This window comes from Diabrotica virgifera, chromosome 4, assembly GCF_917563875.1.
Source record: "Diabrotica virgifera virgifera chromosome 4, PGI_DIABVI_V3a".
In the NCBI taxonomy this organism is placed as follows: domain Eukaryota; kingdom Metazoa; phylum Arthropoda; class Insecta; order Coleoptera; family Chrysomelidae; genus Diabrotica; species Diabrotica virgifera.
Window position 1 is genome coordinate 167234396 of NC_065446.1, and position 27260 is coordinate 167261655.

The following is a 27260-nucleotide window of genomic DNA, read 5'->3' on the forward strand; positions in this document are numbered from 1 at the left end:
AAAAGATAAACTCAGATTACATAAAAGACATCAATAATAAATTATAGGCATTAAGTTCCCTTAATTTTCCTAACTAGCGTGTTTATTGGGTTGAGTTTATCTTTCTGTGGTTTCGGTTTCATGTGAACTAATAAATTTGTATGTTTGAACAATTGTTTTTCTTTAATTTTGAACCTTGTTAAGGTGGATATTTCCTCATTTTCCTCCCCGTAGATCCGCCACTGGCCAGAGGGCATCTTTAGCATCTGTTTTATCGGGAACATGCGTCGTCGTGAATGATGTTTGCAAGGCTATATCATGTATTATAGATATATAAATAATCAGTGGCGTAGCGTGAGTGTCAGCTGCCCGGGGCGGAAGATAATTTTGCCGCCCTCTTATTTAGGTATTTTAATTTAATGTATACTATACATTACATACATTAATTATAGAGAACTTTTCGGCGAGAACAGTCATCATTATTTTGCATTATACAGGTTAGATTTTAAATAAAAAAAGTTTATCTAAGTTTTACAATCACGTTTATTAATTCTCTGTCAATATTATCTGCAAAGCATTTACTTTCTGAGCGTACAAACCAGTGGTGTAGTGGAGCCGGAGCGGTCCGGAGCGTCGCTCCGGCACAGCTTTTGAAGGGGGAGCGGCGCTCCGGCTACGATTTTTTCAATCGAATTTTTTATATAGGACAAAAATAGATCTGAAATTGTTTTATTTAGAAAATATTGTTTTGTCCTTTACTAAGTAATTTTTACACGTTAGTTATCGTGGTTAATCAGTTAAGGCATACGCAGCTACGATTAGGTAGTTCGTAATTGTAAGCGCAAAAGTTGAGCGAGCGACTGGCAGACGGGATAGTTTATGGATAGACATGATAGACATCTCAGCGGTCCGCGCCCAGCACTACCGTGTCCGTGTCACCACAACCCTCCCCCCACCACGGAAGGAGGAATAGCCACAACAATATTGAAATATTGTGTCCTTCTTATCTCTCGCCTCTCCCCCTCGATTTCTCTCTAGCTCACTCGACGCTCCGATCACCCGCGCCCCGCCCGAGGAGCGGTAGCGGAGCGAGCTGGCCCTGTACACTGTAGACTGGAGCGATACACACGGCAGTGAGAGAGTGAGAGCGGCAACAGACTGAGTCGCCGGAGTCGCTTCCCCCACCACTGAAATCCACTCCGTAGCTACTGCGCATCTCCAGCCCACCCGGCCATGCTAATCCTGCTCAGTTGTAGTTGCGTCTCGTCTGCTTTGCATAGTGCACGTGCACTGTATATTAATTTAGTGTTTCTGCTCCAATTATTACGTTACGTGTCGCGGATACCTACTGGAAGAGGTGAAATAGTTTTAATAGTTGTGTTATCTTTGCCCAACGTCCAAATCTGTTGACATAAGCTACCTGTAGTATCGCTATGGATAACTCTAAACCTAAACAAAAAACTTTAACCTCATTTTTTAGTGCGTCGGTGAAACGTGAACTAAACACGTTAGGCCTACCTAAAGGAACCAAGCAAGATAAATCCAATGTTGTTTCGGTTGATGAATTAGCGATTGGAAACTCTTTAAATAAAAACGAACAAATAAGTGAACCCAGCACATCAACGAATAAGGAAAAAGAAACAAAATGGCCTGACGTTTGGACAGAAGAGATGTGGACTCGTAAGAAGGAAACTTATCCTTGGATAGATTGCAAAGAAGGTAAATTAGGCTGCAAAGTTTGTTTTGAAGTCACAACTATGGGTGCTTTTAAGAAAGAACACGTTTCTTTAAGTCATGAGTGGCGCACATTTCAAGTTAGCTGTTACGGCTCAAACCGAACTAACCAGCTCAAATCACTTAGAAAAAAAATTATAGAGCACAAACAGTCCAAAGCACATAGTACTGCTCAGGCCATTGTTGAATCCTCTCATAAAAATCCTATTACGCAATTAGTTGATTCTGCAAATACAGCTCACATGGAATCAACTAAACCTATTTTTAGGTCAGCTTACTACATAGCTAAGAACGACCGACCATATAACGATTATTTCGGTTTATTAGAACTTCAAAAACTAAATGGAGTAGATATCGGTGTAGGCCTTCATTCAAGATACAGTGCTGTAGAAATTATTGATCATATATCAAAAGAGATGAAGTTAAGAATATTGAATAAGGTTAAGGAAGTTTCTGGGAAAATTTCTATCATTATTGATGAATCCACCAGCATAAGTTCAAAGTCAGTACTCATAATTTATTTGAAGTGTGAAATAAGTAAAGAAAAGTCCCCTAACATTTTGTTCTTAGATCTAGTTGAACTTCCTGATCAAAGGGCCGAATCTGTTTTTAACAGTACACTTAAGTGCCTTGAACAATATGGGTTTGACAATGGTTATTTAAAACAGAACTTAGTTTCTTTCACAAGTGACGGGGCTAGTGTTATGTTAGGGAAACACTCAGGAGTGGCAAAGAGGTTTTCAACTTTGTACCCTGATATAATCGTTTGGCACTGTTTAAATCACAGATTGGAATTGGCTAGTGGGGACGCAGTCAGCGAAGTGGCCGGAGTGAATCATTTCCAGATATTTATGGACAAACTGTACTCGCTGTACAGCGCCTCTCCAAAACACAAGCGTGAGTTAAAAGACTGTGCACAAGAACTTGACATTCAGATGAACAAAATCGGAAGAGTGTTGAGCACAAGATGGGTAGCCAGTAGCTTTCGTACCGTTTCGGCTGTGTGGTTTGGCTTTCAAGCTTTGGCAAACCATTTCTCTAAAGCCATAAACGATCCTGACAGAACATCGACTGAAAAAAGCAAATATAGTGGTTTATTAAATAGGCTAACATCTCAGAGTTTTCTACTAAACTTAGCCTTTATGTTTGACATTCTTGCTGAATTGGCTTTGTTATCAGAGAGCTTAGAGAATAGAAACACTTCTATTGTGTATGCAGACAAACTGATAAACAGATCCGTAAGATATTTAGAGCACTTAAAGGAGAAGCCAGGCACGAAAGTTCTGGAAGCACAAATCGCCATAAAAGAAGGAAATTTTGCATCAGTTGTGTTAAAAACTAATCCAAAAATTGTATCGTTCAATGGACAGCAACTTATTTCTAGTGTTATAAATAACCTAAAGCAAAGAATGTTTGTCACCACATTTGATGGGGAAGCCCAATATGAAGATCTTATAAACTCTTTTAAAGTATTAGAACCTGAGTATTGGCCAACCTGCATTCCACCAAGTTTTGGTCAAACTCAAGTAGAGCAACTGTGCAAGAGATTTAAATTGAACGTCAACAAAGCTGTCTCTGCCTACAGAGACTATTTGGACAACAGCCGACAAGTGCCTGATGGATTGCAAGAACTGTTAAACTGCACTAAAATAATACCTTGCAGCTCAGCTGATTGTGAACGGGGTTTCAGTTGTATGAACAATATGGTTACACCATCAAGAAACGCTTTGACTGTTGCTCATGTATCATCATTGATGTTCATAAAAATCCAAGGTCCACCTCTCCAAGAATGGCAGCCTGAGACGTACGTCACTAAATGGCTGAGGAGCCACCGGTCTGCAGACGATTCCAGGACAAGAGTTGCAGAAAACCCAAAAAAGAACGCAAAGAAGGATGCATTTTGGCACTTACTTTGAGTATGTATGTTATAATTAATCTGATGTATTTATTATATGTATTTTGTTAAATACACAAGTTATTTGTACTGTATGTAGTTTTTTCAAATAATTCTTAATTTTTTTGGCACAGATTATAATGTTTGTGTGTGTTAAATAATAAAAAATATATATACTAATGTAACTTGTGGGTGTATTTTTTCACAATAATAAATTAATACTACTGAAAATGAAAACTTAGTCATTTACAATATTTGCCTAACTTACACCAGTGTTTTTTTAATTTTTGTCAGCAAGGCTTCCAACTTAAATTATAGAGTTTTTAAGGTAGATTATTATGGTTTGATACCTTAAAAACAGTTTTTAAGGTATCAAACTGTAATAATCTACCTTAAGAAAGTCTTACCATATTTTAAAGTTAAAATTTTTCTTTGGAGGAGAATGTGTAGGAGGCCCTACTGTAACTACTATCACTCTAAAAGATCATTAATTAGTTTAATTATTAAACTTTTCAAAACATTTGCCAAAGGGCCTTATAACTCACGATTTGGGTAGTAGGCTAATTTTCAAAAATTTTCCGGTAGAGGTATAGCTCCGGCACAGCTAATTTTACCACTACACCACTGGTACAATCTTATGTCAAGTCCCCTTGTTTGTAAATATTTTTGTGCATAATTCACTTCATGTAGCACCGGTTGCCAAAGGCCCAAGAACAAAGAAAGGAAAATGACTGCATCGAAACTAATAAAGCACCTGCATCTCTGTCCTAGTGTTTAAGCTTTCACCTACCTCTGTCAGTTTTTCCAACGTGACGAGAATGTCTTTGTAATCATGCCATGTCACATTTACAGCATCGCCTCTTGCACTTCACCGCGTGTCTTGAACCCTTTTTAAGAAGCTTTTGCCTGTAGCTGCTATCAGAACTTCCGAACGACGTGTCGACAAGGAAAAAAAAAGAATAGCAACGTTCTGAATCCACCTCAACTGAGGCAGCGTGTAAACCAACTAGGTACGAATTCAGCTTTATGGTTTATTTCTTGAATTCTTTGCTAAACTCCTGAATACTTTCCAGCCACAACAGCAGGATTATCATATGCTTGGCTTCTATATATATAGTGGCTAAGCACCCCTTTAGGGGTTACGCCGCTTACGCTCTCTAGATCTATGTTTTGAGGTAGATCAGTCCTCATGTTCGTTATTTAATTTTCTCTGTTATTTTTCTCCACTCTTTCCTGTCTCTGGTTTTCCCTTTCCAATGTCGTATGCCCGCATTGTTGAGATCACTTACTACTTCTTGTAACCATGTAGATCTTGGTCTTCCACGTCTTCTTTTGCCAGCTGGTGTCCATTCCAATATTGAGTATATCGTCGTAGTTGATCCGGATCTCCATATGTGTCCTAGCCATTTTGCTCTTTGCTGTTTTATTTTACATACTATATCCTCCTCAATTTCTTCCAGTAACTCAAGGTTCGTTCTTTGTCTAAATTCATTGTCATTTATTTTTATTGGTCCTAATATTGCTCTTAGTATTTTTCTTTCTTGTATTCTAAGGTTTTCCTCTTGTTTTTTTGTCATGCTAAGAGTTTCGGCTGCATACATCATCGTCGGTCGAATTATTGTTTTGTATACTTTCATTTTTGATTTCTTACTCAATAACTTATTTTTAAGTAATTTTTTATTTGCATGGAAGCTCTTATTTGCTGTAATAATCCTTTCTTTGATTTCGGTTTCTCTTTCTCCATTGTTTGTTATTAATATTCCTAAATATTTAAATTTTTCGACTTCTTCAAAAGTGTATTCTCCTACTCTAACCTTTCTGTTTTCAAAGTTTTTGTCAAATCTCATTATTTTGGTTTTCTCTTGGTTTATTTTTAATCCCATTACTTTTCCTTCTGTTACCATTTCGTTTAACATTCGTTCCATTGTTTTTCTATTTTTTGTTATTAGCACAATATCATCAGCGTATGCTATTATTTGTCCTTCTCTCGTTCGGAGGGTGCCTTTGTTGATCTTCCTGACGACGTATTCTAGGGCAAGATTAAACAGAGTTGCTGATAATGAATCTCCTTGTCTCACCCCTTTATTGATGACAAATTCTTCTGTGTCGCCTACTTGAGTTTTTATACTAACTACAGTTCTACTCATTGTCATTTGTATTAATCTTCTTAATTTATGTTGTATTCCCATTTCTTTCAGAGCTACCATTAGTTTTGATCTATTTATTGTATCAAATGCTTGTCGAAAATCTATAAAAAGCAGTTCAATTTCTATTTTATATCCATGAGCTTTTTCCATAATTTGTTTAACTGTATGTATGGCATCTGTTGTAGACTTTCCCTTAACAAATCCGCATTGATAGTGTCCTATGATATTCGTGGTAGCTTCGGTCAGTCTTCGTTGTATTAAGGCGGACATGATTTTATATGCTGTGTTTAATAGCGTCAGTCCTCTGTAGTTTTTACACATCTGTTGATCTCCTTTTTTATGAATCGTGATAATTTGTCCTTTGTACCATTCTTCCGGCATTTTTTCTTCGTCCCATATGTCTTTTATTAAATTGTATAATCTATCTTTTAATTCTTCACCACCATATTTTATAAGCTCCATATTGATACAGTCCGATCCTGAGGCTTTACCATTACGGCTGCTATTAATAATTTCCTCAACTTCCTCTTTTGTTGGTATTTGTAGCTGGTTTCCTAACATCATTGTCTCTTCTCCTCTGTTTTCATTTAGGCCTTGATCTTGTTGTTCTGTTAATAATTCTTTAAAATAGTTTGTCCAAATTTCTTTATACTCTTCATCGTTTTCTGATACTTTTCCATTTTTATCTTTTATGCTTTTTATCTTCCCTTTAAACGTTTTGTTCTGCTCACTAATTTTCTTATAGAATTCTTTTGTGTTTCTGTTCTTACTCTCTTTTTCTATTTCTTTTATCTTATCATCCAACCACTCACGTCTAATTTTCCTTATTTTTTTCTTACATGCATGCCTTATTATATTGTATTCTTCCCTATAATCCTGTCTATTTGTTCTTATCCACATTTGTCTCATTTCTACCTTCTTTTTTAACATTTTATGGCATTCTTCATTATACCATTCTTGTCTTTTTTTGTTTCTTTTTATCCCTACGTGTACTTCCGCTGTTTCATTTATACATTTTTTTATATTTCTCCATTCTGTTTCTATATCCTTTGTAGGTTTAGATTGTTCCTTCAGTTTTTTGTTCATGTCATCAGCATATTTAATCCTTATGTCTGGAGTATTCAGTTTTTCTACGTGCCATTTATTTTTTGTTGTCGTGTTTTTTAGTGTTCTTTTGACTTTTTGTCTTACTTTTGCAGTCACCATAAAATGGTCTGTGTCTGCATGTGCACCTCTGTAGGACCTCACGTCTGTTACCGATGTTTGCTTCCTTCTTGTAATCAGAATATGGTCTATTTGTGACCATGTTTTTTGGTCTGGGGAAATCCACGTCACTTTATGGTATTTGGGATGTTCGAATTTTGTACTAACGATAATCATATTGGTACTAGATGCTAGATTACATAATCGTTGGCCATTGTCGTTAGTTTTTTCGTGTATTGTGTGCTTACCTGCTACTTGGTTAATGTAGTCTTCCTTACCTATTTGGGCATTAAAATCTCCCATTACCAGTATTGTGTCTTCTCTAGGTAACTTCTCCATTTCTCGTTCGAGTTCCTCATACAATTTGTCTTTTTCCTCCGCAGTAGCACTTTCAGTTGGGGCATATACGTTTATGATTGATATATTAAATGGTTTGGCGTTAATTCTCAGGTAAGCCATACGTTCATTTATTGGTTTAAATTGCATAATGTTATTTTTTATTTTTCCCATAATTATGAAAGCAACTCCATATTGACCTTGTTTTTCATGTCCCGAGTACTGTAGTGTGTAGTTTTTTCTATTTATTTCTCCTTGACCTGCCCATCTGATTTCTTGAATCACTGCAATATCAATTTGGTATCTTTCTAGTTCTGAGACGATATCCTGCATTTTTCCTGGTTCAAGCATTGTTCTGATGTTCCACGTACTTATTTTTAGTTGATCACATTTTTTCGGTTTTTTATTATATTTTTTTGTGTTCGTATGTTTTATTTTATCTAATCTGTTCAGGTCCTTTTCCTTTGCCATTTTCGTGTCCGTTTTTTGTGTTTTATCCAATATTTGTTTTTTTATCAGTTTTTTGGCGTGTCCTGCTTTGCCCTTTCCAGTTCATTCTTCTCTTTGTTCCATTTCCATTCAGTCCCGTCAATAATTAATTTTTGATAACCTACTCTAGTGTTCTTACCGTTTTCTTTTTGAAATTTTGCAATTCTCCGTATTTCTTGTTGTATTTTCATCTCTTCTTGCGTTAGATCGTTATTGATATATATTTCCGGCTTTGAATTCCTTAGTTTGTTTTTGTTCTTCATAATTTTTATTTTTTCATTTTTGTTTTTTAGTTTTACAAGACATGTTTTGTCCCCTATTTTATAAGCTTCTTCTATTTCTACTTTAATACCTAATTCTCTTTCCACGAAATCTGCCATAACCTCATTGACTACATTTGGGTTATTTGTATCCATCGGTAGACCCTGGACAATAACATTGTTAGCTTTTCTCTCTTTCTCGAACTTTTCTACCTTCATTTTCACTATCTTTAGTTCCTGTTTCATTTCATCATTTTCTTTTTGTAGTTGTTGGTTACTTTGTTTGAATTCATTTATTTCTTTTCTTAATTCTCGGAGGTCATTTCTATATTCTCGTTGTTCTTCTTTTATTCCTTTTACCTCCGATGTTAAACTTTGTGTTTGATCTGTTAAATTTTGCATCATTTTTAAAAGCTGATCAATTTTGTTTTCATCTTTCTGTTGTTTGGTTGGTGTTCTGGATAGTTTCTTGCTCTTGTTAAAAATATTGTCTGCATCTATCTCTAGACTTCTCTTTTTACTGTCTTCTGAGGTGTAATCATTATCACTATCCACCATTTTTTATGTATTTGTACTCTATATTAAAGCAAGCGATAAGCTCTAGTTCCCCAGTCGACCCGGCGAAGGCTCTAGAACTTCTCAAGCAATAATTGAGTATGACTTTAAATATTAAAATTCTTTTTACTTCGAAATCTTGTTTACTTAGTTTATTATTAATTGATTGATTTCCTTTCTTGGATTTTTAAAACTTTTTGGAAAACCGGCAACGTCGCTTTTAATTTGATCAAGACTTGTTCTCTTATCTGTTGTCAAAAGAACTGGAATTTATAAAATGTCGTTTGTTTTGATTAACATAAAATGTTCTATAAGTTACTTATAGGCCGATTTTTGCCACTATTTTTTGCACTTTAGATAGTTTATGACCTTATACAAATGTTCGCATATAGTTAATATTTTATTTCGCACTATTACCTCAAAAATCGGAATAAACTCTGGTGAAAATGTTTAACACTTTTATTTCGCACAATGCGTTGTTGCCACCCGCTTGGCTTCTACAGTTGCTTATTTCTAGGGCATCGGCTTGAATCGTGTCCAAGATCATCTTTGAAATTCCTTCAGCAGTTTGTCTTTAGTTTCAATGAAATCTATAAAAGATTCCATTACTTTTACTTCCTGATTTTCAATTACTACGTATCTTAATACCTGACTTGTTTGATCTTTATGAGAAAGATCTGGAGTGCTGTCGAATATAATTGAATAATACTTAGCCTTTTTATTTGTCCGAGGATATGTTGGCGAACATTATTTCCCAAAATGGCAATAAATTCGTTTTGTATTTGTAGTGACATATCAATGATTGAAATTTTGCTACACATTTGCCACTCGCCATTGGCGAGTGTCTAAAAATGTAATAAAACGACTCATATCAATAATACAGTTCTTAGCACAACAATGTCTTCCATTGAGGGGCGATTATTTCATCAAAACAATAGTAAATTTTTAAAGCTTGTTGAGTTCTTTGGAAAAACTGATTATGTTTTACAAGAGCACGTTAGGAGAACAACGAATGGTAATAACAAGCTACTACTTGGGAAAAAGTATTCAAAACGAAATTATTCAGCTCCTTCAAAAATAAAATTTTAATCTTTTTGAAATCAGAACAGTAATATAGCATAATTTTATATTGTACACCTGATATTTCTGGGGTGGGACAGATGACTATTGTTTTATCCATTTCGGTTCCTGTTCACAAAGTGATAAAATTGCAGAACATTTTCTTGCATTTGTGCCTGTACTGGAAACCACTGGCTTGGGATTACAGAAGTTATTTTGCAAAAACTGAATAAACTGGGAATACGTTTGGAAGATATGAGAAAACAAGGGTATGATAATGGGGCAAACATGAAAGGGAAGAACAGGAGTTCAAAACATAATTTTGGAAATTAATCCTAGAGCATTTTTATCCCATGTTCTAGCCATTCACTCAACTTATTGGTGAACGATGCTGCTAAATCCTCACAGTTTGCAGTTTCTTTCATTTCCTTAGTGACAACAATTGACAACTTTTTGCAGCATCTATTCATCGTTGAAATCATATTTCTAGCCTGACATTGAAACCTTTGTGGTTTCAATGAAACTACAAACTATGAAACTAGATGGAAAACTAGATTGATGCAATTACCCCCATCAGCTATTAAATTGAAGAAATCTACGATGCTCTTGTAGAAATCACCGTCAATAGAAACAACGATAAAAAAGTTGCTCATGAGGCAAGCTGTTTGGCAAATCAAATCCGTAATTTTATTTTCCTTTGCTCTGTGGTAATATGGCATCTCATGAGTCTAACAAGGGGGGCGGTGGTTGCTGATCTTTCCCAGGGCAGCAAAACCCCTAGGACCGGGCCTGACTATAAGTATATATAAAAAAGGGTAGAATTAACACATAAGCAGAATGGGGTGTGGTCAAAATAGTAAGAAATAAATCACCAATCGGCAGATGTATCGGATGACCCCGCAAAACGTGAAGTAACAAAGTTTAATACAGGAATCGATACGCCAATGAACAACCAGAAATAATTATAAAGAGGAAGAAAAAGAAGAATATTTTTTATGACAATCTAAAACTAAATTTTATATAACCGTAAATGAGATTATTCATTTCGTCTATTGGTCAATGTCTAAGTATTTATTAAAATTGTGGGTGGGAACGTTTACTTTTTGTAATAAACAGGTAGAAAAGAAGACTTGTATTTAATTTAGTTCTTAAAAAGTTGGTGGACCTTCCGAAGTATCCGATAAAGTCAACAATTTCTAAGAATGCAGTTTTCTTATTTTAAAATCCATTGTCAATTACCAACACATTATATGATGCAACTCCACTGCAATAATTAATTAAGTACAAAAACAATTAGTAATACAAATAATATAATCAGAGATGTTTACAGTAAGTCACAAGTTTAAAAATAGTAGCAGATATTGTCACTATTATGGTATATTCTAGTCTAGTAATAGTAAGTAAAAATGATGCAATTAGACCACATATGGTGAGAAATTCTTTTTTGATTAACTGATAAATCGGCTAATATTAGGAAAGTTAATTAAATGGCGCCGATAACGATTATAGTAACATTAGGATTGAAGTGCCAAAAAATGTACTAGAGATAAATGTGAAACTACGAACAATAAATAAATTCAAATTACGTCTTTCGAAAATCTCGTGCTCTGTGATTATTATTTTATGTTATGTGTGATAAATGATGCAAGCGCGTAGTTATACCCTATTCCACGAACATACGCCTGTTTTGGATTATTTCGACAACGAATATTTTACTGTGCAAAATAAGAAGAACGAAAGTAAATTGCAAATTACATTGTTGTTTATTGGAATAATTATTAGCGCCATTTACTTTCGTACTTCTTATGTTGCACAGTAAAATATTCGTTGTCGAAGTAGGTAATCCAAAACAGGCGTATGTTCGTGGAATGGCCCATATGTATCTTATGATATAGAATTATAGAAAATGTGAATACATTTAACTTTCGATAAAAAAGGTATGGTTTGTTCAACAGTAAATGGTTTGAATTCAATTAGTGCGGTCGTAAATATTATTAAATTTATCTGACCTGGCCCATTGTTAAGACCCACCCGGAACGATAAGCCACCGAGGTAGACAGAGTTGGTCTTTTGCAATTAACACTGACTAGACGGTACTCCCATAATAAAGCCTAAAATAAATTTTACCTGAAACCGGGCCTTTTATACTATTATCGTTTAATCCGGGCTGTTTATAGTGGTAACTAATTGAACTTAACCATTTACTGTTTAACATACCATAGATATCTATAAGAATTTAATGGAGATCACAAAAAGTAAATATAGTTATAACATTCATTTCTTCAGAGAGAATTTAACAAAATATTTAGGTATCCTAGAGAAAGAAAAAAAGTTTTGACCGAAAACGTTTTGCGTATTGTAATTTTCCACTACCTTCTGGATACATTTTAAAGATTTCTTAATAAATTCATATCTACATTCAACAGAAGTGTTTACTTCATTCTAGGTTGTCTTATCGAAGGTACACAACCAACTACAGGGTTTACCCTTTTTAAAGTAAAGAAAAGGTTCTTATTGACTTAATAAAAAACCTGGAAACCCAACTAATTTATGTATGCTTTCTGTTTTTTTTTATTTTTCGAAACGTAGCTTTCTATCGGTTATTTCTAAACATTAATTGTGTGTTCTTCTCATGCTCGATGGGTTAGGTCTCCTAATGGCTGCTGGGTTAGATTCGGCTTGTCTTCTTGTTTAAGTACTGGAGTTTAAGTCTTCTTTCATGGCTTCACTATATACATAGACAACGAATATAGACGCAAGTCTATATTCATTCGCAAGTCTTGTGTCTATATTCGTTGAGACCGATATAGATTAAAAAATAGTAATCGAGACATAATACATCCCTGCCTAACACGTCTTCTGATTTCAATTTCTGGACTGGATTCGTTATTTATTACAATTTGTACTCATTGATTCCAGTAGAGGTTTGTCACTATTGGTAAGACCCTTTTGTCCATTTTTTTGTCTATAGAATTTGGAGTGATTTTTCAAATGCTTTTTCAAAATCAACGTAACAAACACGCACATCCACATTCACATCCATGCATCTTTGGGCTGTCACATTAAAAGCAAATAGCTTCTCGTTGGTTCCTAGTCCGTTTCTGAAAACAAAATAACTTGGTCATCTATTCCTTCTTCTATTTTTTTTATTTATAGGACCATGTAGTATTTTCAAAAACAATTCATCTTCTTTATGTCTTTGGTGGGTGTTTCATTGGAAGTTTCACCTCTCCTCCCCAAAGTAAAGTCTTCGATTCGGAGTTCGGACAAATAATCCCCGGACAATAATTCCGTAAAAAAAATCCCCACAAATTATCCCTGGACAAAAAATCCCCAGACAAATAATCCCCGGACAAATCCCCGGAAACAAAATCCACACAAGAAATCCCCACAAAAATTCCCGGACAAATAATCCCCACAAATTGTTTTCCCCATTTCATTTCATTTTACAAATTACCAACAAAAAGAAACAGGTTTTTTTGCATTACAATCAAGATTATCGTTTTCAGGACCTAGAATCACGAAGAGCCAATATTTTGAAGATAGTCACAAAGCAGAGTGAGCAGAAGATTAAAGCGAGTAATATTACAACAAAGCGAATAAGCAATTAATGGAAATGAGGCAAGAGAATCAGAACTTGAACAGAGAAGTGAAGCAGCTACAGGAAAGAATCGAATACATAGAAAAATACAGTAAGAAGAAAAATCTGATAATATCAGGATTAAAAATGGACACTTGGATGGAAAATTTCCTAACCAGAGAACTGCAAGTAAAAGTGAAATTAAGGAACGCCACACAAATTGGGGAGAATCTCTATGTTATAGAAACGGAAACAATGACTGAAAAAATGGAGATATTGAAAAACAAGAGAAAGTTAAAAAACCACAACGAACGCATTTACATAAACAGCGACCTAACGATGAAAGAAAAAGAAATATAGAAACAAATAAGCAAAGTGGCGAAAGAAGAAAGAGAAAAAGGAAAAATGGCAAGAATTGGGTACACAAAGTTAATAGTAGACGGTAGAGAATGGAGATGGGATGAAGAGAAGGAGTAGCTGCACGAAATAAAAAAAGAAGAAGCTGCACCAGGGGGGTTAAAAAACTAATAAATAATAATCAAACTGGGAAAATGGTAACGACATGGCTACAATAAGGACGATGAATTCGGCGAAAAGAAAAGAAGATAAGAAAGGAAATAAACAAACTGAAAATGTATTGAAAGTGGGCACATGAAATGTAAGAGGGACCTACGATGAAGGAGCATTAATAAATTTAGAAATATAGAATCGAAATAATGGCCTTGCAAGAAACCAAGCAACTAGGAAGTTAAATAGTAAAAGTTGGGAAAAGTACCCTTTTTAAAAGCGGCGGGCCAAATAGATACCTGGGGATGGGTTTTATGGTGTCAGAGAGAATAAAACGAGTAGTAACTGACTTCCAAGCAATATCAGAAAGACTGTGCTATTTAAGATTGTGAGAGAAGTATAGAAAAATCAGCATAATTAATGCACATGCTCCTACAGAAGAGAAAGACATGGAAATAAAAATGGGTTCTATGAACAACTCGGTGAGCTAATTGGGAAAATACCAAAATATGATATAAAAATAAGTGTGGGAGATATGAATGCGAAAGTAGGAAGAGAAGAAATTTATAAGAATATAACAGGGGGTAAAAGCCTACATAAAGAAAGTACTGACAATGGCAAAAAACTAATAGAACTTTCAATGGAACATAACCTTAAGATAGTAAGTACACAATTTTATCATAAAGATATACACAAAATAACCTGGATCTCTCCTGATGGGAAAACGAGAAACCAAATAGACCATATTCTCATTGAAAGAAAGCACAATAGATCTGTGACTGATTGTAGAAGCTACAGAGGAGCAGACGAGGACAGTGATCAAATATTGACAATAGTCAAATTTAAGCAAGAAATTCTTAAACTACCAAGAAAAGGAACACAACGGAAAAAATACCAATTAGAGCGGCTCCAAGATAAAGAGGTAGCAAAAAGAACAGTGGAAGCGATAAACAAGAGATTGGAAAGAATCACGACGGGGAACATAGAAGAGGAATGGGAACTAATACAAGCAGCTGTGATAGAAGCGGCAGATCTTAGCATTGGGAAAGCAGAAAAAGAAAAGAGAGAACAATGGTTTAATGAGAACTGCAAAAGAATTCTAGAGCAGAGAAACAACGCAAAAATAGAAAATATTAGAACCAACACAGAAAAAAGTAAAGAGTAGGTATTATAAAGACAAAAAAAAAGCGAAGCTAAACGATAATGCAGATAAAAGAAGAGAAAATCACTGTAAAAGCAAATATTTCTAATAGAAGAAAGCTATGTCCAAAAAGGAGTTAAAAATTTTTATCAAGGAGTAAAAAAACACGAGGAAATCAAAATAAATGCACAATGTTCTGTAGAAATAAAGATGGTATGTTGCTGAAAGACAAGGCAGAAAAATTTAACAGATGGGCAGAATACTTCGGAGAATTATTAAACGATAAAGACCAACAGAAACAGACATGCAACAGCGAGGGCAAGAAATCGAACAACAAATACAAAAAGCGGAACCACAACAAACACAATCACCGACAGAAATGGAGATAATAACAGTAATGAAAAACCTAAAAAATAATAAAAGTGCCGGAGAAAGCGGAGTGCCAGCAAATATATTAAAAGTAGGAGGAAAAATATACTGCAGCAAAAAATAGCTCGACTTATAACGAAAATATGGGAAAACGAAAAATGCCGGAGCAATGGAACATAGCACTCATCTCCCCAATTCACAAGAAAGGTGATAAGACCATATGTGAAAATTACAGAGGAATCGCACTGTTAGAAGTGCTGTATAAGGTATTAGCAAAAATTATAAAAACTTATGAATCAGAGATAATAGGAGAATACCAGGCTGGTTTCAGACAGGGAAGAGTAACCACCGATCAAATTTTTTTGCTAAAATTTTTACAAAACAATAGTTATGAACAAAATCTAGGCTTGCATATGATCTTTATCAATTTTAAACAGGCTTACAACTCCATCTCACGAAACGGGCTGTACGAAGCAATGAGAGCACTAGGAATATTAGAGAGACTGATACGATTAGTTAAAATGACGTTAACCAACACAGTCAATCAAGTCATGATAGAAGGCGGTTTTTCAAATCAGTTTAACGTCAACAGAGGAATAAAACAAGGGGACCCCCTGTCAACAGACTAATTCAATCTAGTACTAGAAAAGATAATTAGAGGAGCCAATATCCAGACAAGCGGCACGATTCTTAACAGATGACAACAGTGTGTAGGTTTTGCAGATGACCTGGTGTTTCTGATACGTTCAAGAGTAGAACTTCAAAAAATGTTTAAGCAATTTGAAGAAGAAGCAAAAAAATATGGCCTGACTACACTATAAACCAAGGAAAAAACAAGTACAGTCGAACTTGCTTATTGGAATAGCCTTCGTGCCGAGCAAAAATATTACATATTATAACCGGGATATTATAGTAACCGATCATTAGTGGCTAGTAAACACATCTCGGGTCCTTAAATTTCTATGCCTTAAACCCATATATTCCTATAAGCGGTATTCTAATAAGTGGGTTCGACTTTATATGAAAATGAGAGGAGAAAATGCTGAAGAAAATAAGTGGATAACTCTAAGGGCAAATGACAAAGATTATAAATTTGAGAAGGTAACTGAATTTGAGTACCTTGGAGTAACAGTTACAAATAGAGGAGACGAAGAGAGAGAGAGGTAGATAAACGGTTGTTGAAAGGTAGCAAAGCAGTAGGTTCATTAAACGCACTGTTGAAGGCCAAAAACGTGTTCAGTAAAACACAAAATATCGTCTCTTAAAAACAAAATTTGCTTCTGGACATTTTCTATTTTGGAATTCTAGAATTTGTTGAACAAAAAAAAATCACCAATGTTTTACTCTTTTAAATAACTTCCTGGAAGAGAATGCATTAGGAGTTACCTCAGATGTGGAAAAAAACATAATTGAACATTTACTTAACCTCGAAAAATCCTTTAAAGATTATTTCCCAGAGAAGTTACAGGACATTGACTGGGTGCAGAGTCCATTCACAAAACATACCAAGCCATCGATGCTAACTATGCCAGAGTATGAGAATTTGATCGACATTAGGTGTCCATTCCATCTAAAACAAAAATTCGAATTAGAAGATTTCAATCTGATTGACTTTTGGATTGTACTTACTTAAAGATCAATACCCCGCACTCGCAATCGTTGAGAAAGCTATATATATGTAGGTAGTTACTTTCTTAATTGTACATATTTATCTTTTTATAAGATAAATTTGGCCTATTCGTTGGTAGCGAATAGCAGTCTATTAGGCACATTACCTATATATGAACGATTTATTTTATAATATTATAGATTTACATTCACAAAGTTAAGATTGCTGTGATGGTAGCCAACCTCCTATAGGAGACGGTACTGCAAGAAGAAGATTCACATTTTTTTCAACGTTTAATAATAAATGTTAATAAATTATTTTCAAGTAGGTATTTTGTCTAAATTTTGGATATCTTTTACAAACTGTTTAAGTACCTACAGCGCCATCTCTACTCCATTACTGTAGCTACATCCAATCAAAAGCAGCTATCTTCTTTAAGAATGTGGCTTATTATTTCTTCTTTACTAGTTTAACAATAATATATCTATTATTACCAAAATTAGAAATGATTTTCGTACCTATCGTTGATTGTTAACGGGGCTCGATATAAATACCATTTTATACATCTCCATTTCATAAATTTCATAACCTTTTAGTTTAACATGGCGCCATCTTTACGAGTTTGTTCTAACTCATCACTGGTATAGGAAACTTTGGGTTGTATCCAACCATATCCAACTCATTGAATCCCAACTACCATACACCCAAAAGGCATACGAACGAAATTGTATACGACCCTATTCATAATCATATGCAAACCTATTAAGACCTTTAACCACAGAATAAATAAATAACCATGTGGTTATATATTCTGTGCTTTAACCTTAGACGACCAACCTTTTTTTGTTACACAAATGATCAACGGGGGTCAAAAGTGACCCCAGTCAAAAATGACAATTAACAAAAAAAAATAAGTTGTTTTAAGAAATAAAATAATGTATTCGTAATTTTAATGTTACTATTGTAACAATAAATGATAAATAAACATTATAAAACATATATTTTTAATTACAACTGAACAAAAACTGAAATCATCGTTCTGAACTTAGAAATAAAGACATTTTAAAATATACACTAATTACGTCGCCACAGGTTTAACAAACAATTTTTTTTCAATATTGGAATTTTTCTTACATACAATTCCACATAATAGACTGTATTTACTTAATATAAAATTGGAACATGGAAGGCCAAGGGAGTTCATCTTTGACCCCAAATTCAGAAAAAAATTTTTTTTTTTTCGTAAAATATAGAGAATTTTTTTTATTACAAAATATGAGGGTAGCTAGAATGATTATTAAAGTCAAATAAAAAAATATTGAGTTTAAAATTGAAAATATTTCTGAATTTATTAAATAAAAACATGCATTGGGGTCCAAATTTACCACCATTGGTCATCCGAAGGTTAAAACAAAAACGGGCAAAATAAGTTTAGTTATTGAAAACCGATCTGAAGCTGTAGTTGCGTAGTAAAAATGCAGTACTTGTTTTTCTCTTTAACACTAATTTTATATTTGTATTATTATTGAAATAATTTTAATTTCCATATTTGTAAAACTGGTTGCACAATTCTGATGTATTCCCAAAGAAATTTTAAAACTTAAAATAGTTAATTTTATTTAATTATTATTGACTTAATAGAAACTATAATTTATAAATACAATTGAGCTTTAAAAACCACTTTTTTTTAAATAGTAAATTTAATTTAGAAGAAAATCGGTATATTCTAAGTCTTCTGGAGTTATAGTTTGACGTAGCGTAGACGTAAATGCAACGTACACGCCCTGGAAAAGTTCAACACCTAATAATTTTGTGTATTATACCTACTCTTGTCTCTTGTTTATAAATGAACGTAAACGCATGATGGAACGTAAGGGAAACGTAACGGAACGGAAGAGTTCGCCAACTTTTATCTTTTAGGGCCGATTTCTCATATCGAGTTCAACTCCAGTTTAACCTGAACTTCTAGTGAACGTCAGTTTAGAGTCAAAATCGTCTTTCTCAATTCACCGATGGCAGTTTAACTACGTTCAACCGATGGCAGTTTAACTACGTTCAGCATGAACCGTTCTTGAACGGTGAAATTCGGCCGTTCAAAACAACAGAACCGAGTTCAGATGATTTCACGGATTACGCATGCGTGGTATTATTGCAACTTATCATGAGACGCATATAAAGCATAAAGATAAACGATAACATTATTTTTATGTTTATTAGATTTATTAATAATTATTAAAATGACTGTTTGACTATTAATACTTAAATTTAACTTTATTCAGAAACAGCATAAAAAAGTCATACAAAATGGTGATGGTTTTACCGTTATCCATCTATTGGCATTTCTCGAAAGCTGTAGAACTTGAACCTTAGAGGATGGAAAATTTTATACCCCCTGGAGACGTAACACGCTATCTACCCTACAAGCTAAAAGTGAGGCTAATTCTGATCGGTCTGCCATTCGTTTGGTGGGTGTTTGAGGTTTGACACTACTTCTTTTATTAATGATTTTTGTGCGATTTCTGAGTGAAAACTAGCAATTTTTTTAACTCTTTAAAATGGCAACGTGTTCGGCTTACGGTTCTAAAAGCGACAGCAGAAGGAAAGAAGTGGGGGTTACATTTCACAGGTAAATAAATATTTCTGTTAGGGGTGCGTAGATGAAAATTCAATAAATACTCCTTTATTCTTAGATATTGCTTCTTAAACGGTTAATAATTTGAAAATTAACACTTCAATGTACCTTATTACCAGTGGCGGCTCGTGATTTTTACAATAGGGGAGGCTATACCTAACTGTAAAATATCTAGACAAATTTGCACTATCAAAAAAATGCGCCAAAAAATGTAATTTAAGGCTCCATTTTTTGACCATTTTTTACTTACATTTCATAATATCATCCTAATTCATAATTTCATGATATCATATCATTTTAAAAATAGTTAGTCTAATTGTAAAATTTAATACCAAAGTTTGTGTCGTTTATTTGTTAACAATTCCATCTATTTGTAAATAGATACCTATGCATATCAAAATAAATACAGATTTGAAGTTTTGCAGTCCATACATAATGAAGCTTCAAATTTTTTAAGATACTCAACTGAATTTTTTTAATTCTAAACTCGGCCTACTGCGAATTCAAAAACACGATAAATTACCGATATTTTGCTTTGAGTTAGAGATATCGGAAAAAGTTATTTGAGCAAGTTGTTGTAAATATTATTATAACCCCACATACCAAATTTCATAACAAAATTCGCACTTTTAGATTTTTTATTATTTTTAGTCAGGACCCTAAAATTCGTTGTCCCGAGACGCACGCAACCACGCAACGGAGCCGAGAAGCTACTCTGCCTCCCTTGGTATATCTCCGGGCAGCGTGTGATGGCGCCGTAGACGCCACTGTTAGGAGACCGGGTCTCCTTAAACGCCTGCTGCGCTGCACGGAGCATTAGTAACGGAGACTGCTGGGCTTCTCGGCTCCGTCCATGCATCTCAGGATAACCCAGGGTCCTGCCTACAATAATATTTAATAAAACTGAGACGCGATCATGCGTTCTTATGCTAATGCTCCGTGTACGTATGGATAATTAGTGATAATATGGAATTTACACGTTGTATAATAGTGAGAGTGCTTATTGTTTTCGCGATTCATGATAAACAAAACAGTGTAGAGTGTGTAAAAAATTTATGGGGAGGCTGAGCCTCCCTTGCCTCCTCTGACGAGCCGCCACTGCTTATTACATAATTAATATTACATGTTTAAGTTATAAAATCAGAAAAATTTACATGTAAAATTAAAAGTAACATAAAGACTCGCCATTTTACCAGTGGTGTAGGTATGAAATTATAAAATATATTGTGGCAACTACGGAAATGGAATTACTAATAGCGTTTACTTTTTATATAGGTTTCCAAAACACGAACCAAAAAGAAGTCTTTGGATTGAAAATATGAAAATTAAAAACTTTATACCCACAAAAAACCACAGAATCTGCTCGAAGCATTTTGAAAATAATTTTTCTATAGTAGACTATAGTAAAATTTTCACTGGTATGGATACGTACATAAACATTACTTAACAATGACATTGTCACCATTAACTTAGAGATGAATTTTGAATGTTCTTGAATAACTGTTACTTGTATCAGCGCTTAAACTATTAATTCACTTAATTAATATGATAATCTTTCACTAACTATGTATTCAGTGTTGTTCTGAAGCTATTTTCTTGTGGCATTTTTATAATCAAGTATATTCAAATGGGAAATAAGCCACAATTTTACCTAAAAATGATTTTATTAACGTTTCGACGCCCAAGTCGGGTGTCGTTGTCAAAATACAAATGTATTCAGTGATTATAATAATTTATATACTATGCAATAAAAGATAATACTTAATCGTGAAAAGAGGAAAAGTGATTTTTTTAATAATATATTGTTACTATGGAACGCTTAGATAAATTTTGAATATCTTTAACAACAAAATGCTTATATCGGATTATATATACTGGTGTAGTCTCTGCTTAGGATCTTCCTTAAATAATAAACAATAAATAACTTTTTCTTAATTTCACGTCTTAAATCAATTATTTATCAAATACACTATCAATAGTACTTAATAAACAACTCAAGATATTATTATTAATAAAGCCGTGTCAAATATCTAAAATTGTCACTGTCTTGTCAGCACATTCTGTTCGACTGAGTGCTTTGTATGACAAAGATAGCGAATGTTAGATTTGGAAAATATTACCACTGACATGGTGTTCATTTTTTTCCTGAAAAAAGTAATACTTTTGAAAAATTTAAACGCAGATTGAAAGACTAAATTATTACCGAGGGCCGAAAGTCCCTTAGAATAAATGAAATAGTTATTTATGAAACAGTTCGTGAAGTACGCTTTTTGCGAACGCACGCGATGTTTAGAGCACGAGCGACAGCAGAGCGAGTGCTATACATCGCGTAAGTGCGCAAAAAGTACTTCACTCACAGTTTTATGCAATATTTTATCTACAATAAACAAATAAAACAACTGTAACTCTTCGTCACTGGAATTCATTTCTATTCTACAATTTTTAGAACATTGACATTTAAAAATTCTAACTTCTTTCAAACTGCGATCTTATACATAATCACTTATACATAATATGAGATAGACGAGATAAAGTTTCTTTTGAATGAGATATTTGCAACAAAAAATCACACTAAATTGTCTCTTAGTTTTTCACCTCTGTAACTTTTTTTTCAGAATTAGAAAAAATAAATACCATTTAAATAGTATTGGAGCCGAAATTTTGCGCCCATCCCCTTAAGTTAGAATGTTTTGTATACTAGGTGATAATATACCTATTTGAAATAAATATATGTATCTATCATAAATCAATAATTCAAAAAGTTGTTTGCTTTCGTCACATCCCCAAATTCCTAATCCTGTTTTATTTTGAGTGGGTCTAAAAGTTCAACATACTAAAATACTGTTTTTTAAAAATGGAAAATTGAACTAAGACTACGAGCAATATTATTTAATTATGTTTTTTATATAGTTTCTTCTGGCCTACGCGATACGACACTGGCACTCGTGTTTGGTGTGCATTTCGCTTCAGTTTTGTTGTCGTTGCGGTCACTCCTTGGGAGGTATAAAATTTTCCATGCTCTAAGATTTGAACCAACAATGAGAATTACATTTTCAAACAAACCGACATTCACGGTTGAACCGTATTCAACCGAACTATAGATTAACCAGTGATGTGGGAGAGAGATCTCTCTCCCATATCACTGAGATTAACGCAGGTATGAGAAATCGACCCTATAGGTTCGTTCCAAGACGACACATTTGTACGATCCCTTGAACCGCCACGAAATCGATTGGACTGTTTTAATGCGCAGAATCGCCCTTGAACGGTTTTCTTTCGATCTCGATCCGATTACCGGTACATAACCCTCTTGGAACGAATTCGTGTACCATTTCAAGTTCGAGTTGCGCCTGAGCCATTTTCAGTGCGAGTACCACTGTACCACTATAATAGTAGTTTGCTAGATGGTTAGAAATTAATATTTCTAATGTCCACTTTACATCAACAATAAATTGAATAAGAAATTGACAAAGTTATTCAATACCAAATTTGACGAGTACAAAATGTATGGTTTGTAAAAGAAAGTGAAATAATTTGATGAAATAGAACAATTGGATATGTTTTATTTTGTCAATTTTCTTTTTATTCACGGCAAAATTGGATGTAGAATTGTGTTTTGTATAAGCCAAATTTGACCTTAAATAACTTTGTCAATTTCTTGTTCAATTTATTGTTGATGTAAAGTGGACTTAACATGTTCATTAAACATCACTTCAGCTTCAAAACCTTCCCCAGAATCGATATCTGACATTAAATCGTTGTCTTCTATGAAAAAAGAAAATAATAAATTATCCATTTTTATAAGATTAATTTGAAAAAAAAAAGAATTAATAATTATTTAAACGGAAATCAAGATTCACAGGTACTAATAGCGTAAATTGTGGATTATTCTATTATTGAATCATCAGCTGATCTCATAGCAGTGACCAGTAAAAATGAAAACAATCCTAACTGCGCAAGTCAGTACAAATAGTTTCTGCTTGAAGGCATGTATCAAAAGGGCCGTTCAGTTACCGATTTCGAAGCGGTACATGGATCGCTTGGAACAACATGGTGTACGATACCAATCATCGTTCATGTTCGCTTGGAACGCATTTTTTATAATGCGCATGACGAGGGCAGTACGAAGGACGGTTTTCATGTCACTTGGAACGCGCCTTAAATCAGTGCGTTTCTTACGTGTCTGGCCCAGAGACATGTTAAGGATAGACCGGGCTAGTCATATGCCACTCAATGCATCGAGGTGTAACGCCGATAGGATTGAGTGGTCTAGCCATCTTTGTCTGTCACATGCGAGGGATCGCTTGGTTAAAAGAGATAGATAGACCACCGATCGACTGTTTCCATGCTGTTTCCGCGTTACGCTTTTTTGGTGAGTATGCCGTGTCTACGCTTGATATGTCAATGGTCTGGCCAATCGAAAGGAAGAATTTTGTTCTGTCAACCTAAATGATCCCGCCCTCATCCATGTGATGCGCAATCATCAATTTACACTCCAAAAATCTACTAGGAAAATAAAATTCCTGTGGCTGGCTGTATACCATAAATCACAAAAAATACTGGATCCTTTGTAAAATGTATATTTAAAAGACCCCAATAAGGGTTACATCAAATAAACAAAACGTTTTCGGATTAACAAATAATCCATCATCAGTGTTAAAATGTCAGTAGCATGCATACCCTTTATTTTTTTTTAATTTACACTCCGTTTGTTACATCCACGTTACGTCTCCAGTGCGTCTACGTCTACTCTACGTAGACTAGAAGAACTATAAATATAGTAGAACTATAAATCCAACTTTATTTGTACAGTCGGAAAAACCATGAACGATCACATCAATCACTTATTTTGTATTTGCTGTCTTTTTCTATAACAAACGTTTGTTATTTATAGAAAAAGACAGCAAATACAAAATAAGTGATTGATCTGATCGTTCATGGGTATAGGGCTTTTCATCGATTGTCATTTGTTTCGAGCTTCTGTCATATGTTGTATAATCTGTGTATAATATTCATATATACAGATTATACAACATATGCAGGGCTGCTTTATCCATTAGGCAATATAGGCAGTTGCCTAGGCGGCAAATTATGAGAGGGCGGCAAAAATTTCTGTACAAAAAATATACTACTACTACTATCGGTTTACAGCGTTCTCCGACGCCTTCCGACTCCTAACCGCCATTCTTCTCTGTTTAACCACAGACCTGGAGGGATTTCTCTTTCCTCTAGTTCTTTTTCAATTTATGAAAAATTTAAACAAAAATATTTGTATTTAAAAATTGAAATAGAATAACATTTAAGTACATCGTACATCCATCAATGGAATATAAGTGGGCATTCATTCCTAGAAAACAAATTGCATTTTCTTAACACTATTCAATCAAAAAGAACAGAAGTTGTAAGGGATTATTGGGCCGTCGGCAGCACCGCAAAGGCGGCGGGCGCACTGTTCTATATTTTTTTTTAAACTCAATCCTTTTGGGTTTTTAGTGGTTGAATATTTGCCATTTTCATTGAAAAATGTCGCCTTTTCCGAATACATACCTTAAAAATTATGCATCTAACGAAAAAACCTATATAAAACATTCTTGTAGCTTACGAAAAATCAAAGAGATTCGTTCCTTCATAAGTCTTCTAGTGATAACATAAAAATAGATATGGTAGGTGAAAAGCCATTTTTTTGTGCATGCTCAAATCGGTGTGTTCAATTTAATAACAGATAAATGGTCGATTTTAAGGGTATAATGCTATCAATATCTTTTGTATGTACTCCCTGAAAAGACCTTTAAAACGACCGTAATCTTAAATTTCGATTAAATTCAAACTAAGCGAGATATGGTGCAACAAAAAAGGATGACTAATTTATTTTAAGATAAAATGCGAAGTATGTATATTTTAATCCCTCATACACCAGATTTAAATGCATCGTTTTGCTTCTACAATACCTTTTATTATAGTGTTATTTCTATCTTCAACAAGTTGGACGGGTTTAAAATGTATGGTTTCTGAAAAAAAAATAAGATCAAATTATAGAGAGCATTTTTAAATTTTTTTAAAAATCTTCCTTTTTCTCCGTGTAACTCGAAAATGATAATAAGATACAGTAATGAAAGAAAAATATAATTGTTATCTAAAAGAAAACCTACATTTTTGTAAGGTATTTTTTCACGTATCTCTTATCACTATCGAATTACATGGAGAAAGAGGAAGATTTTTAAGAAAATTTAAAAATGTGCTCTTTAATTTGATCTTATTCTTTTCAAAAACCATTCATTTTAACTCCAAACCATTTCAACCTTTTGAATATAGAAATAATACTATACTTAGTAGAAGGTATTGTAGAAGGAAAACGATGCATTTCAATTCCGGTGGATGAGGGGTTAAATATACTTTTATTTTCTATATTTATATATACTATTTCTTATTTGATATTCATTTTTTCTTAAAATATATTAGTCATAAGTTTTTTTGCACCATATCTCGCTTATTTTGAATGTAACCGACATTTAACAGTACTCGATTTAAAGGTCTTTTCAATCGCTACCAAAGGTATTCGTAGCATTATACTCCTAAAATCGACCATTTCTCTGTTATTTTAAGTTGAATACACCGATTTGAGCATGCACCAAAAATAGCTATTTGTATAACAAGGGAGGAAAGTGCTACTTTTCCTCCCGAGAATGAAGTTTACTGCCCGACGCGTAGCGGAGGGCAGTAATCATTCAAGGGAGGAAAAGGCACTTTACTCCCATGTTATACATATGGTTTTTCCACCTTCCTCAAGTAACAAGTCATGTTTTCATTTTTACTTAATTTATTTATGTAACTAATCAACAAAATTTATTAGAACTAAAACTAACAAGTACGTACAATATAACTGTCAACTGTCAAATATAAGTAAAATTAATAATGTAAACATTGTTAAATCAAAATAACAATTTACTGTTTTTTACCATTCTGCAACATACTGTTTTATAAATAAACGTTAAAATGTATAGAAACTTACTTAATAGAAAATAGATATTGTACAGGGCGTCAATAAGTTACCTTTCATGAATGAAATACCATGACGTCACTTTTACTTTTCCTCCCTAGGGAGGAAAAGTACAACTTTGCTCCCTACAATCAGGTCCGGAAAAGTATACTTTCGGTAGAGGTAGGTGGAAAAAATCTTTTTTCGCCTAACATCTCTTTTTTTTTATTAAAACTAGAAGATTTATGAAAAATTGAATCTCTCTGATTTTTCATATAATACAAAAATGTTTAATACAGTTTTTTTCGATAGATGCACAATTTTTATAGTATTCCCAAAAACAGTCTGCGAAAAGTGTCATTTTTCAATGAAAATGGAAAATTTTTAACCACGAATAACTCAAAAAGTATTGAGTTTTCAAAAAAATTTATAAAACAGTTTTTGCTTAGAATTAGGTTCTCTGGCCACTTCCGGTGTTAGTTTGATAAAAAAAATTTCCACCCCCGAGAACGGCTGGGAACCACCCCTAAGTTAAGAGCGTCATAGGATATAGCTATTTGTTTCTTGAGCTATTCCCTACTTACAGTGAAAATATCAAGTACATTGATGCAGTAGGATGGAATTCGGAGCCAAATACCCTCACTGACTGCACCAATAGATACCTACATCATTCATACATGAATGCATTCACCTAAAGGTTCATTTGGATATCACAATAAAATCACCAATCACCAATAATTGACACATCTAAATATTTAAAGAAGAGTGGATTGAAAGATATTTTCCCTAA

The 27260-nt window shown here is 33.9% G+C and overlaps 2 protein-coding genes across 3 annotated transcripts in view; both read left to right on the forward strand.

Annotated features, from left to right (window-relative positions):
• LOC114342827 (uncharacterized) overlaps positions 1 to 27260 on the forward strand; it is a 117165-nt gene that overhangs the window by 19343 nt on the left and 70562 nt on the right. The gene's annotated exons all lie outside the window — the stretch shown is intronic.
• LOC126883731 (E3 SUMO-protein ligase KIAA1586-like) lies at positions 1413 to 3629 on the forward strand. The gene has a single exon (XM_050649394.1). It carries the CDS (start codon positions 1413 to 1415, stop codon positions 3627 to 3629), a length of 2217 nt encoding a protein of 738 aa, XP_050505351.1.